Here is an 11,851-nt window from a genome sequence, read left to right as displayed (position 1 = left end):
CTGAGGAGTGAGGTTACTGAAAAATGTTCATGGCTGCTGGGTGCAACGATAAGCTGAGCTCAGCCATCCATCCAGCTTTATACCGTCTCATTTCTTGGGCACACGTTGCAACTTCCCAGGCCACTTGTTACGTAGTAAGTTGGCATGACTTTCTGCCTGATTTATTCAATGAATCACTCTGAATAGTCATGGACCACGAAGAAAAATTTCCCACGCATGTACTGTCAATTGCATCAGTTGAGATCAATACACCAGTAACTCAGAAAATTTGAGTGAGAGCCAGTCACGCAAAAAGCACTTTGTACATGAATGCAATCCCATAGAAAAAACCAACAACCAATAGCACGTTTCAATCATTTCGGGACTCAATTCCCTGCCCCTAAAATACAATCAAGGTTCTCTAGCAAATTAAGACTTTTCAATCTGCATAGTTTCTATGCATCCTCATCCTGTGAAAAGAACTGAGGTTTCTCTTTTACACTACACAAGTCTATATACACAGGAGTGGATGATTAACAGAAGTTAACTGAAGAAATTACATGTTTACATAGCGAGATGAATTCAACTGATAGGAGGAAAGGGAAAGGAATTTATGAATTACATCCAAATAAGTACACAACAACAAAGGAAAACAGCCATCTTTTCCACCACCCACTTTCCCAGCCAGCCTTTCGATATTAAGATATTCCCCCTAAAATGAATGAGAAGTAAATCAGTGCAAATTTAAAGTCTAATCTTTTTATGTGTTTTCCTAAATTTTGCCTAACGCTATGGAGATATGTAACCTTTCCTGTTTCCCCCCTCTCTAGGTATCACTTTGATCTATATTTGACCTCCCATGGCTTCTCTTCGTCTCCGTCTTCTACCTGAACGTCCCAAAAGAAGTCTGCCATGATGGCGGAGGCGGCTAACCAATGAAATATTGCCACCATCATCATCGTCATCATTACTAAAATTGTCATCATCTTGATCAGAGAAACCCAGACCCCCAACAGGAGAGGTGTGACGAATACCAATAGCATTCTCATCTACTGCATGAGTAGGCTGCCTTGGTCGTCTACCAAGGTCATTCCCTGATGGCCCAAATGCATGCAGCAGAAGAAAGAAATTCACAAAATTACTATCTAATCCTACCTCAAAACCTCCATTCCTTTCCGCAGCATCTGCATTAGGCCCATCCTCTTCATCTGTTTCAAGACCATGATGGTTTCCTTCTATTACATAATCACCAAAAACCATTGCCCCTGGCATTGTTGACCTTATTGTGCTGATCACATCCTCCCGCTCCCGCTCCCGTTCAAGCCTTCTCCATTTCTGTTCAAGAGTAGGATCCACTTCACGTGGCCGAGCACATGGATGATCTGCTCTCATGTGTTTCCTTAGTTCCTTAAAAGTCCCAACAAAGGGGCAATCATCCTGCATGCAGCTTCTCTTTTTAGCATTCAAAAATTCCCTTGCAGGTTCCACCACAGTCCATCCTTTCACCTGACCCCTGCAAAGTGGACATGCAAGTTCTGTTACTTCACACTTTTCAACAGTCCAACCAGAACCTGGCGCCAGAACTGGATTATCAACAGAACTATGCAAGGGTTCTTCATGATTGGATGAGACTACTTTAGTGTAGAACTTCTTGTACTGGTCAAGGCAGTTTGAGTATCGGAAGCTAGTTCCACACATGTAGGGACGGCAGCCCTTGTCATAGGATGAACATAGAAGAAGAACAGCGTTGTGAGGGCACTCCATGCAAACAGAACATGTTGCATCTTCCCAATCTTTGTTATCCAAAGTTTTGGAACATTTTTTGGGGTACAAGTCCCCAGAGATCCCTTGACGACGAGAGGACAACGAGTACGGGGTTGGCCTTAATTGCCGGAAAGCAATTCTACGTCGTCCTTTGCTACCTTTCGCCATTTGCAAACTACACCTTGAAACAATATTGCCGAATCAGAAAATCTTATGACTAAAGAATCCAACATATTATGGTAAAAACAGATCAATTACTCAGTGTTGTTAAAATTTTCCTATAGATAATGGTATCTTTAAGCCTATAAACAAACCATCTATGGTGGAAGAAAGTAACCCACTTCATCTATCCTTCAGTAATTTTTATTTAAGCATCCAGTGTTTTAATAGTGTTGGAAATTATCCGAGGAATTCTGAAGGGATCATATATGTTCATGGTAAGGTCGATCTCTAACAAACTTATTACAACAGCGTTCTAATTTCAAATCTAAAGTGTTAAGAGTAGTCCAAGAGCTGATAACAGATAGATGCAATCCTTAAGAAACAAATATGCCTCAATAACAGTGAGATACTTTGATTATTGAGGCAACAGACGCCTGGTGGCCTCTCTCACACATTTGATCAAACACGGGCTCTTGTTCTCGCTCACCAAACACACCATCTTTACCAAAACTAAAGCGCGGATAATCATAAAAGAAAGCTTTCACATATCCAAACTCGTAAAACAGCATATCTAAATTAACATCGAAGCTGGTGTGCACATCTTAGTCCAAATCAAAAAGCTGCCTTACTTGCAACTACTTAGGCTGCTAAACTGATGACAGAAACTGATAATTAAAGACAAACTAGGATATTTCACAACTATTACCACTAAGAACTTCATGCTGCATGACTCAAAGAAGATAAAACAACTAGTCCTCTTCTAATCTCACAATGCCCTTATCCTCTTCTCTATTGCACTGATATGCCATATTCTAACATTGAAATGTTTGTAAGAACTTTTCATTTAAGAAACTAAATCCAAAAGGGTGTAGTACCGCACAAGTTATTCATACACCATCAGAATAAAAAAACCTCCCCGTCCTCGCCTGAATTGCAAAACGAAATTCAAGCTTCCTCAACCGAAAACGTAATGCAAAACCCAGTCATGTACCCTTATCGTTAATACAATTCACATCCATGCTTCATTATACAAGCGAATTAGATCATCTACCATACCAAACATACAACTAAAACCAAGAAAACATCAATAAAAAAAGAAAACCCATTTCAGACCCAAATATGACGTGATAATTGATAATTTAAAAGGATGAACTTGAAAAAACCCTCACCTGTATGTAAAAGTTGTGGAAATCTAGATCGAGATAATGGGTTGTTAGTTGAAGATACCAAGATGCATCTGATAACAAAACATCCAAAGTCAATAGCTTTAATTATATAGACAGATTTAAAGAATCAAAACAACGTGCTTTGGCAATAGATTCACGCGATAATACAGTTAATTTGCTGATTAAATAATAAGAGCAGAACATGAACCTACGATTTTACCCACATGGGACTTCAGACTTTATCCATCTAAGATCTACAATTATCAATTCAATATTTAATTTTGAAAATAAAAGACAAAAAAGAAAGTAGAAAAAATAATATAAAATTAAAATTAAAAAAAAAAAAAAGGAATAAGTCTCCTCAAAGCTTAAAGAGTGGAAATCAATCTTCCGATATTCTTTTCTTCTCTCGAGAAGAAAATCAAAAGCTGTAAGATAAAATAAAGGAGACACGGAAATTCGACAGGGAAAGGTAAAGATAAAGCGACGGACGTACCAGGGAAACGTTGGGGAAATGAAGAGCGAATATTTGAAATTAAAAGAGATATAAAAAATGAAATTGGGAGAGATGGCAAGAGAAATTAGGGTTTTGGTTTCGGCCACGAAATCCGAAGAATTGGCGACGAAACCGAGGGATGGAAAGAGAGGGAGTGATAGGCGCCAAGAGCTTTGTTTCAGAGAGAGAGAGAGAGAGAGAGGGCCAAGAGTAGCGTAGAAATAACCCGACGAATCCGATTAATGGCTTCTTTCACTGGGGAAGAAGGGGGGCGCGTGGAGTAGAGAAAGTGCAATTCACGCTCTTATTTAAAAGAAGAGGTGCTTGGGTTAGGAACTAGGTAGACGCGCTTCAAGGTGATATGAAAGGCACGCACCTGGTGGGTTGGCAGCAGAGGCGGTTTACGTGCATTGAAGAGAGGTTGTTAAAAGACGCGCGCCGGTTTAACGGGCTCAACGAGTCACGTGTAGATCACGGCAGCTCAGACGGAGGTTCATGCTCTGTCATATAGAAAAAAGGCTAACGGCTCACGTGCCTATGACGGTTGAGTAAAGTTCAGCTTTATGCTGCGCTGTCTGCCTTGCTTGCTTTTCTTTTATTTTTCTCATTTTTTCATTTTCTTTTTTCTTCCAATGATGGCTGAGAATTACTTCCCAATTCCACGTTGATAGCCTAACTTAAAAGCCAATCAGAGTCAATGAGAAATAAATATGGGAGAGAATTAGGGGATTTAATTCTTTTTAGGTTAAAAATGTAATTTTATTGACAGATGATACCAAAATTTATTTAAATTTTCTCGATTCTTATATTAAAATTGTGTATGAAAGAGTCAATATTTAGAGTGTGTTGTGTCCCGATCCTAATGGAATATGCATTGGATATATAAAATATGTATATTTTATTATTTATTAAATATAATTTTTAATTAAGAATATAAATTCGTAATTTATAAAATTATTTTAATTTTATTTTTAAAATTTAAAATTACACCAAATTAGGTATAAGTTTTGACTGGTGACATGCTACACGTATCTCATATTAAGATAGATCTTGAGTAGGTATATTTATTCATCTAATAAATATGTCTTTGGTTGAAATATGGATTCATGAATACAAATTTACTTTGATTATTTTTATCTTTAAAATAATTTAATTTCAATTATTTTGATTTTTATTTTAATCAATTTACTATTTTTATAAAATTTCAAAAATTTTTGAATAATTCGATTTTCGAAATTTTCAATATGAATCAATTGAAAATAGAATCAATCGATATAATTTAATTCCCATTACTTTTGATTGATTTGATTTATAAAAATTCAATTAATTCGGTTTTTGAAAATTTCAATATACGAAAAATTTAAAGAAAAAAAACCGAGATAGAACTTCTTTTAATATGCGCTTTTTAATATATATATATATATATATATATATATATATATATATATATATTTAGGATAAATCCGCCCCAATTATATTAAAAAGAGACACCAATCCGGCCCAATATATAGCAAAGAGGTATCCAAGCCCGCTAAAGTGTTGGGCTGTTCGATCCGCCATAGTTAGAAAAGGATTGGACCAGAAATGGACATTAACATAGCGAGAAGCAAACCGCCGTATATAAGCTCAAAACCTAATTGCCATTGAAAGGGTTTTTAGGAGTTGCAGTAGCAGAGCAGAGCAGAGCAGCCGCCTTTTCGTTCTCCAGGCAGTCGTGATCGTCGAAGATGCCAAAGTCCAAGCGTAACAAGATAGGTTTGTCTTCTTCTTCCTCCCGGGGTCTTCTTCATATTTGTTTATGTTACGAAGTTTTCAAATTGTTTGAATTTCCATGATATCTGCAGTTTCATTATCAAAGACAAAGAAGAAGGGAAGGGAACATAAAGAGTCAATAGTGAATGCAATAAGGGAAGCTGCGGAAAGTTACAATTCTATCTATGTTTTCTCTTTTGAAAACATGAGGAATCTTAAGCTCAAGGAGTTTAGAGAGCAGCTCAAATCTACCAGCAGGTGAAAACAAAAATTTGAAATTCAAGGTACCCTTTTACTTTTCTGTAATTCGTTTTCCTTTATTTTTATTGATTTTATTTGGTGGGTTTTGCTTCAGATTTTTCCTTGGTTCAAATAAAGTGATGCAAGTTGCACTAGGTCGTTCTGCTTCTGATGAGATTAGACCAGGTCTTTACAAAGTTTCTAAGGTATTGCTTTCTTCTGTATGCTGTGAATAAACTATGTTTTTTTGTTGATGTTTAAAGCTTATGCTATGTTTCCTTGTTATGCAATTTCTAACATTGTTGTTGAATTGTTCTATAGCTTCTGCGTGGGGATGCTGGACTCTTTCTTACCAACATGCCGAGAGATGAAGTGGAGAGGTAAGTATGTTTGATATCATAGTTTTTGCATTACAACTGTTTAGGCTGTTAGAATTCAAGTTCAGATTCACTTGTTTATGTTTTCGGTTTAGTTATTTATGTTTGCGTCCAACATTCGTTTGCAGCTTATTTAATAAATTTGAAGAAACTGACTTTGCGAGGACAGGAAGCATTGCAACCGAAAAGGTTGAGAACGACAAGCTCTTACAAGTTCTACATCATATCTTTTTATCTTTCTGCAAAGCTTAGGATCTGTGATTTTTAACATCTGGATATCCACGTGCTTCTATCATTTCCAGGTGGAACTTTTAGAAGGTCCTTTGGATCAGTTCACTCATGAGATGGAGCCCTTTTTGCGCAAGCAAGGACTGCCTGTTCGGTTGAACAAAGGTAAAATATTTGTTGCCTCTGTTTTCCGCACCACATATGTTTATATGAAGGTCGAATTTACATATTAATTTTATTCATGTATACAGGTGTTGTAGAACTTGTTTCAGACTTTGTTGTCTGCGAGGAGGGAAAGCCTTTGTCACCTGAGTCAGCTCGTCTACTGGTTCGTTCATGTTTTATACCTAGATTTACCTAGTCAGCAAGGGAATATTGGATTAATAACATTCTGGTCCCTTGGTGTTTGTCTGTTGGAACTGAAATATTGATGACATTTTACTTATTTGCAGCGCTTGTTGGGGAGCAAAATGGCCACTTTCCGACTAAACTTGATCTGCAGATGGAGCCCCGAGGACTTTGAACTTTATAAAGAAGCACTAGATGAATCGGATGTTGAATCTGCCTAGACAGAAGATCACATTAAAAGGGGTTGGATCATTCGAATTATAGGTCATGGGTATCCATCTTGATTGTTGTGGAGGACAACATGGAATATTACAAAGTAATGCAGCAGAAGTGGTGTAGGCGGTTTCTCAGTTTTGTCTGGATGTCTGGCTGGTGAAGTCTTGACTAGATTGTGTTTCATTGACTGGTGTTATTCTGTAAGCTGCTGCACTAAATTTTGGTCATTTTTCTATTCTTGCATCATGTGCTTTTCTCTGTATAATCTTCTGTTTGTAGTATTAAATCTACATTTGAGTTGCAGAATATCAAAAATTGCATGCAATTGATCACCCTTTCTGTTCAACCCTCCAACCCTGGTCTCCCCTTCCATATTGTTCCTTCGCTTTGCTTGATGGATGTAGTTGCCATTTTCAAGCTCTCATTCTCAAAATCAAATGTAGAAGAGACGTCGGGACTCAATTTTCCTCGAATTCTAATGGTTGATTTCCAATATCATTAACGGCTTGAAGGTATTAAGACAAGCATCAGAACTCTGATGAAGCAAGGGATTGCTGGGATATGATACTCTATGGTCAGATTAGCCAGTATTCCAATCATTAAGCAGCTAGATCCTGGAACTAATCATGTGATTAAATTTTTTCTGTGTCCCTTGGTAGAAAAATTTCTTAATCCAAATTCATGGAAACTCTTTTTTTTTTTATGGGAAAAAAGAAAGCATAAACTCATAATGGGAACAATAATAATGGGGCGAGATGTACATCATTTTTTCTCGATCACATCACAGGTAAAGTATTATTTATTTTGATTTATTGAGTTTCACGGTTTTGTCACGTGATAAATCGACCACCTGAATATCTCGTCGTACTCAAATAAACAATTTAAAAAATGGAAGAAAAAAAAATTAACAGGTGATTTATACTCCAGAATTTGGCATCATAAGCAAGGTTAATGTAATCTTCATCGTCAAAGTAAAAGAGTTTTTCACTCTTTAGCATATCCCTCCATTGCAGATGAAGTGCGAATTTGATCAGAGCATGAGCAACCATTATTTACTACTCATAGTCACATTGTGAAAGGGGAACCATGGGAATTTTGTTCTCGGCCTGCACCTATATTGCTTTTACAGCCATGGGCGTCCCACATTTTTTAGAATTATCTGAATTTTCGATAAAAAGATCCCTAGCAGTAATCATTCCCATGACTTTGTAACTGTTTTTTTGCTCACAACCATTGCACAGGCAATGGTGAAAATGATCAATAATAAATGTTATATGGTGTTTGAATCACTGCTAATCCAAATGAGTCAAACAATCTGCAACTGCAAGCCAACAATTCAGATGCAGGTTTGCCACTATAACGTTGGTGGCATAATGAGAATGCTAGGCAAATTATGCTAATAAAGCCACTGAAGCGAAATTGGCAATGTATTAGTTGTAAATCATTGATGTGCATTATCATTCATGTGCAAAGGCAGGGGAACGAGTACTAATTAAACATGGTCATATGCATCAAATGCAAATTCACACGCCGTTTTCAGAACAAAATCTCAATAGATTCACCTCTGTTCCACAATGCAGTTTTTGCATCTCCATCAAATTGTAAATGGAAACTACATAGTTTCTTCACAGAGACAGAAACCCAAACTCACAATGCTGCCAATTCAGCCTTTTTATCCTCCAAAAGCTTTAGCTCCTGACGCCAACCTTCCAGTTTTGCCAACTTTTCTAGCTGTTCTGGCTTCATATCTTGCTGTGGAGTTTTCTGCTGCTGAGCTTCTGTTAATCGAATCTACATATGCAAACCAATATTCAGGTGAGCCAAAAACAAAACACTAAAACCTTTATACACTTGATGCTTTAGGAATTGAAAGCATGTCAAATTTAAAACAAGTTCTCTCTGAAAAAGTATAAAATCACCATGCCACCATCGAAGCAATGGGAAGGACACCAATGTAAACTATAACTTGCCGTTGCCAGTACTGAAATAAAGAAGTAATTCCATGCTGAAGTCCCTCAAAGTCCTCGAACATATTAAGCAACAACTTGAAGTTGAAACTTCTATTAGTAATGAATTATAACACGAACCTTGTTGTCAATCAAATATTCAGTTGTAACCTTGATGTCTTCTATAGTCCTCAATTATGTGCAAGAAAAGTTACATGAAATTAATCATAATACATATTTGCTGCAAACAAGCCTCTCTTAGACACATATTCAAACACCTATGCACCCATGCACAAAAACCAGAAACTTATTTTAAGCCTCTTCAGGGGAAAGCAACTGACTCAAAGATGGAAGAAAGAACAAACAGGAGTCAAGATGTATTGGAATATGGAGACCCGAAGCAAGAGAACAAGTGGGAAGGATGTGCACCCAGAAGTAAATTTGTTAGCAGCAACTTTTATTACACTCACAGCCCAAGAAAGGGGATAAGCTATACACAACAGGGACAACAATAATCTCGCATTAGACAATTATAAAGTAGCATAGAATTCTTTTAGCAGTGTGGATGAGTTTTGGCCTTTAGGGTAGCATATTTTCACACTTGTCTTTAGAACTTTTTTCAAACTCTGGACAAGCAGCGGTAGAGCTGTCCAGAGCATATGGTTATACCAACCAAATGTGCACAGATTCACATGCACGTGGAAAGGCATATGAGGTCAATTTACTAAACAGAAAGTAAACATTTTATTGATTTGAATGATTCAAAATTTAATATATCTTTTTCCTTATTCAGTTCTCTTTACTTGGTAAATATTATTTAATTTGCTCTCTGCCCATCAGAGATGATTACTTGATGATTGCATTTGTTAGTGACACGTCTTCTGTCTCCCGAGCATAAAGGATGAGTTTGATTTTAGATAAAGGGTTTTAATGTAGAGATGACAAAGCGAACATTTTCCTTCTTCAAGAGTTTGTTAAGATGTCCTAAAATGCTGGACAAATTATAACTGCTATTGTTTACATGTTAATACAAAGGAGTAATGAATTATACCTTCTTTTTAAGAGCTCGAATTTTTTTATCAAGATCTTGAACTGGTGCATCAGCATCTGAGGCCTGCACTGAGTTGGAAGGAGGGGAGGTTGGAACAGGATTTTCAGAAACTGCAAGCTCAGTCATCTGAGATGTCAATGATTTAACAGATTCGGATCCATGATCTGAATCTTCCTCAGGCACATCTTCCTTTTTAATCTCATCATCCGCCTCTGCTTCCAAGTTCTTACCCTTTTCAAGAGCAGCCTGCCATAAGTAGTAAATGAAATGCTAAGTATTGATATACAGAATCTTGTTGGCTTAATGTCTAGAACAATGTCAAGACTAGATATTTGTATCTTACCACATTAATAGAGACATTAAGCTCATATCCAAAGCCAATCAGTTTAGTCTATTAACTACCTAATGTAGCAGATATGCTCTTCTATAATTTTGTAGCTGGCACAAATAAAGTTGTTGCACAGCTATTGAGCAAGAGTGAATATCTAAACCACAGCACAAATAACAAGTTTTAATCTTTTTTTTTTATAATAATTTTTAATAACAAAGCAAAAAAGGTAAAATAGAGATAAAGAAGTACAGAGTCCGTTGCAAGAGATCTAAAATGCTGCAGAGCTGTTGGCAGACCATATATGCCATCACAAAGCCATAGAAAACGTGTTTACTAAAGCTTGCTTTCATACACACTAAAGATGTTCTGGTCTGTTTCCATGGATTTTTTGATCATTCACAGAAGAAAGGGCATTGACTGAAGACAAAAGAAACTATATTATACTGTCCCTTTGCAATGTTGCAAGAACCATGCAAGAAAAGAATGACCATCCATGGAGGCTTGAAATGGGCCATGGCCTAAGGATAAGAGAAAGTAACAAAGACAAAGGAAAATCAGTAATAAAACCATAAGGCTGACAAATATATCCAAATACTTTGCCAACTGAAGTTTCATGGAAAGGAAAAGAAATGAAATCATTTCTCTTATGAAACAGTTGAATGATCCCTAGCAGAAAAAGAAATAAGCCAAAATTGCGAAAACCATTAAATGGAAATTCATGCTAGATAACAGCAACAAGCTTCATACCTGTAGCCGTTTCTCCTTCTTTCTTTCATTTCTCTTTGCTGACTTGGTTTTGGGTTTTGTATCCATAGCTGGATCATAACCTGGAGGCCCCACTTGTGATGCCATCTCCTTTTTCCACTGCATCACAGATTAAAACAAAGATCAATGCCACTCTTCCTGTTCTTCTTTTCTCTTTTTCCTTTCTGAAAAAAAAAATGACAACATTTTGCAAGAGATATTGCCACGAAATAAAACTTCGAATCCAATAACCCCACAGACCAAAGTCTCTACTCAATTTAGCTGAGTGGGACAGAATTGAAGGTATTCTTCTCATTCATCAAAACTTTATCGACAATTAAGTTACTTTAACATGAAATTTGCAGCCTCAAAACTCAACCACAAAGCCATAGCCAAATTGCCCACATCCTCGACAACCAAACATAACTATGTAGATAGACACAAACACCGAATAGAAACACTGAAACATACAGCATCCACCATACGCACGTACATGCATATAAACCATGGATAAAAACAATGGCATACACATCAAAAATAAAAATCGAATGCCATCCCTCTCTCTTCCACAGCATTCGAATTACAAGAACAAGCGAAAAGATGAAAACTACATGCAAATGGACGCATACATTACATACATACATCGACATGTGACATACCAGGGCACCTTTGGACTGGTAAATGGCGACTTCCTCTTGGGGAACATACCCGGCCCGAATCCGAATGGGTTTGCGGAGGGTTCCGTCGGGTCTCCGGGTGGGCGCTAGAATCCTTTCACCTTCTTTTAGGGTTTTGCTCAATTCCGCCATCTTCGTCAATTGCTCTTCACCCCCTCCATTGTTGCTTGCCATCGATTAACCCTTCTTGAAATTAATGGATAGCTTTCCTTTGATCCCTGGGACTGTGATTTAGCAGAATTACTGCATCAGTTCGAGAAATCAATCAAACTGGATTCACCATCCTATCAGACAAAAAGGGTATAGGAATCTAAAAAAAAAAAGAAAATAAACGTTTTTTTATGGAAATTTTTTTTTTGTTTTTGGATACCTTA

General features: G+C 37.0%; 3 protein-coding genes across 4 annotated transcripts; 1 reads left to right on the top strand and 2 right to left on the bottom strand.

Annotated features, from left to right (window-relative positions):
* Nucleotides 1-298: 298 nt before the first annotated feature.
* Nucleotides 299-3,811, bottom strand: LOC18607367 (zinc finger/BTB domain protein, putative (DUF1644)). Its single transcript, XM_018115694.2, has 3 exons — nucleotides 3,568-3,811; nucleotides 3,075-3,142; nucleotides 299-1,924 (listed from the first exon to the last, which is right to left on the bottom strand). The coding sequence occupies exon 3, from the start codon at nucleotides 1,909-1,911 to the stop codon at nucleotides 823-825; it is 1,089 nt and encodes a 362-aa protein (XP_017971183.2). The 5' UTR covers nucleotides 1,912-1,924; nucleotides 3,075-3,142; nucleotides 3,568-3,811; the 3' UTR covers nucleotides 299-822.
* A 1,365-nt stretch (nucleotides 3,812-5,176) lies between these two features.
* Nucleotides 5,177-7,082, top strand: LOC18607366 (Ribosomal protein L10 family protein). The gene is made up of 8 exons (XM_007041497.3): nucleotides 5,177-5,322; nucleotides 5,412-5,577; nucleotides 5,675-5,765; nucleotides 5,881-5,939; nucleotides 6,065-6,125; nucleotides 6,239-6,329; nucleotides 6,416-6,492; nucleotides 6,617-7,082. Exons 1-8 carry the CDS (start codon nucleotides 5,295-5,297, stop codon nucleotides 6,731-6,733), a joined length of 690 nt encoding a protein of 229 aa, XP_007041559.3. The 5' UTR covers nucleotides 5,177-5,294; the 3' UTR covers nucleotides 6,734-7,082.
* A 1,055-nt stretch (nucleotides 7,083-8,137) lies between these two features.
* Nucleotides 8,138-11,820, bottom strand: PYM (partner of Y14-MAGO). 2 transcript variants are annotated; one of them, XM_018114486.2, is made up of 5 exons: nucleotides 11,460-11,820; nucleotides 10,804-10,920; nucleotides 9,726-9,971; nucleotides 8,648-8,772; nucleotides 8,379-8,519 (listed from the first exon to the last, which is right to left on the bottom strand). In XM_018114486.2, coding segments are annotated over exons 1-5 (681 nt in total). In that variant the 5' UTR covers nucleotides 11,652-11,820; the 3' UTR covers nucleotides 8,379-8,518. The 2 variants fall into 2 exon arrangements, with proteins under 2 accessions (XP_007041554.1, XP_017969975.1); XM_007041492.3 differs by lacking the exon at nucleotides 8,648-8,772 and having other exon boundaries at nucleotides 8,138-8,519; nucleotides 11,460-11,815.
* Nucleotides 11,821-11,851: the final 31 nt, after the last annotated feature.

This window comes from Theobroma cacao, chromosome 2, assembly GCF_053813885.1.
Source record: "Theobroma cacao isolate CCN51 chromosome 2, ASM5381388v1, whole genome shotgun sequence".
NCBI lineage: Eukaryota > Viridiplantae > Streptophyta > Magnoliopsida > Malvales > Malvaceae > Theobroma > Theobroma cacao.
The sequence above is the reverse complement of the archived record's forward strand: the minus strand, read 5'-3'. Positions and strand labels throughout refer to the sequence as shown.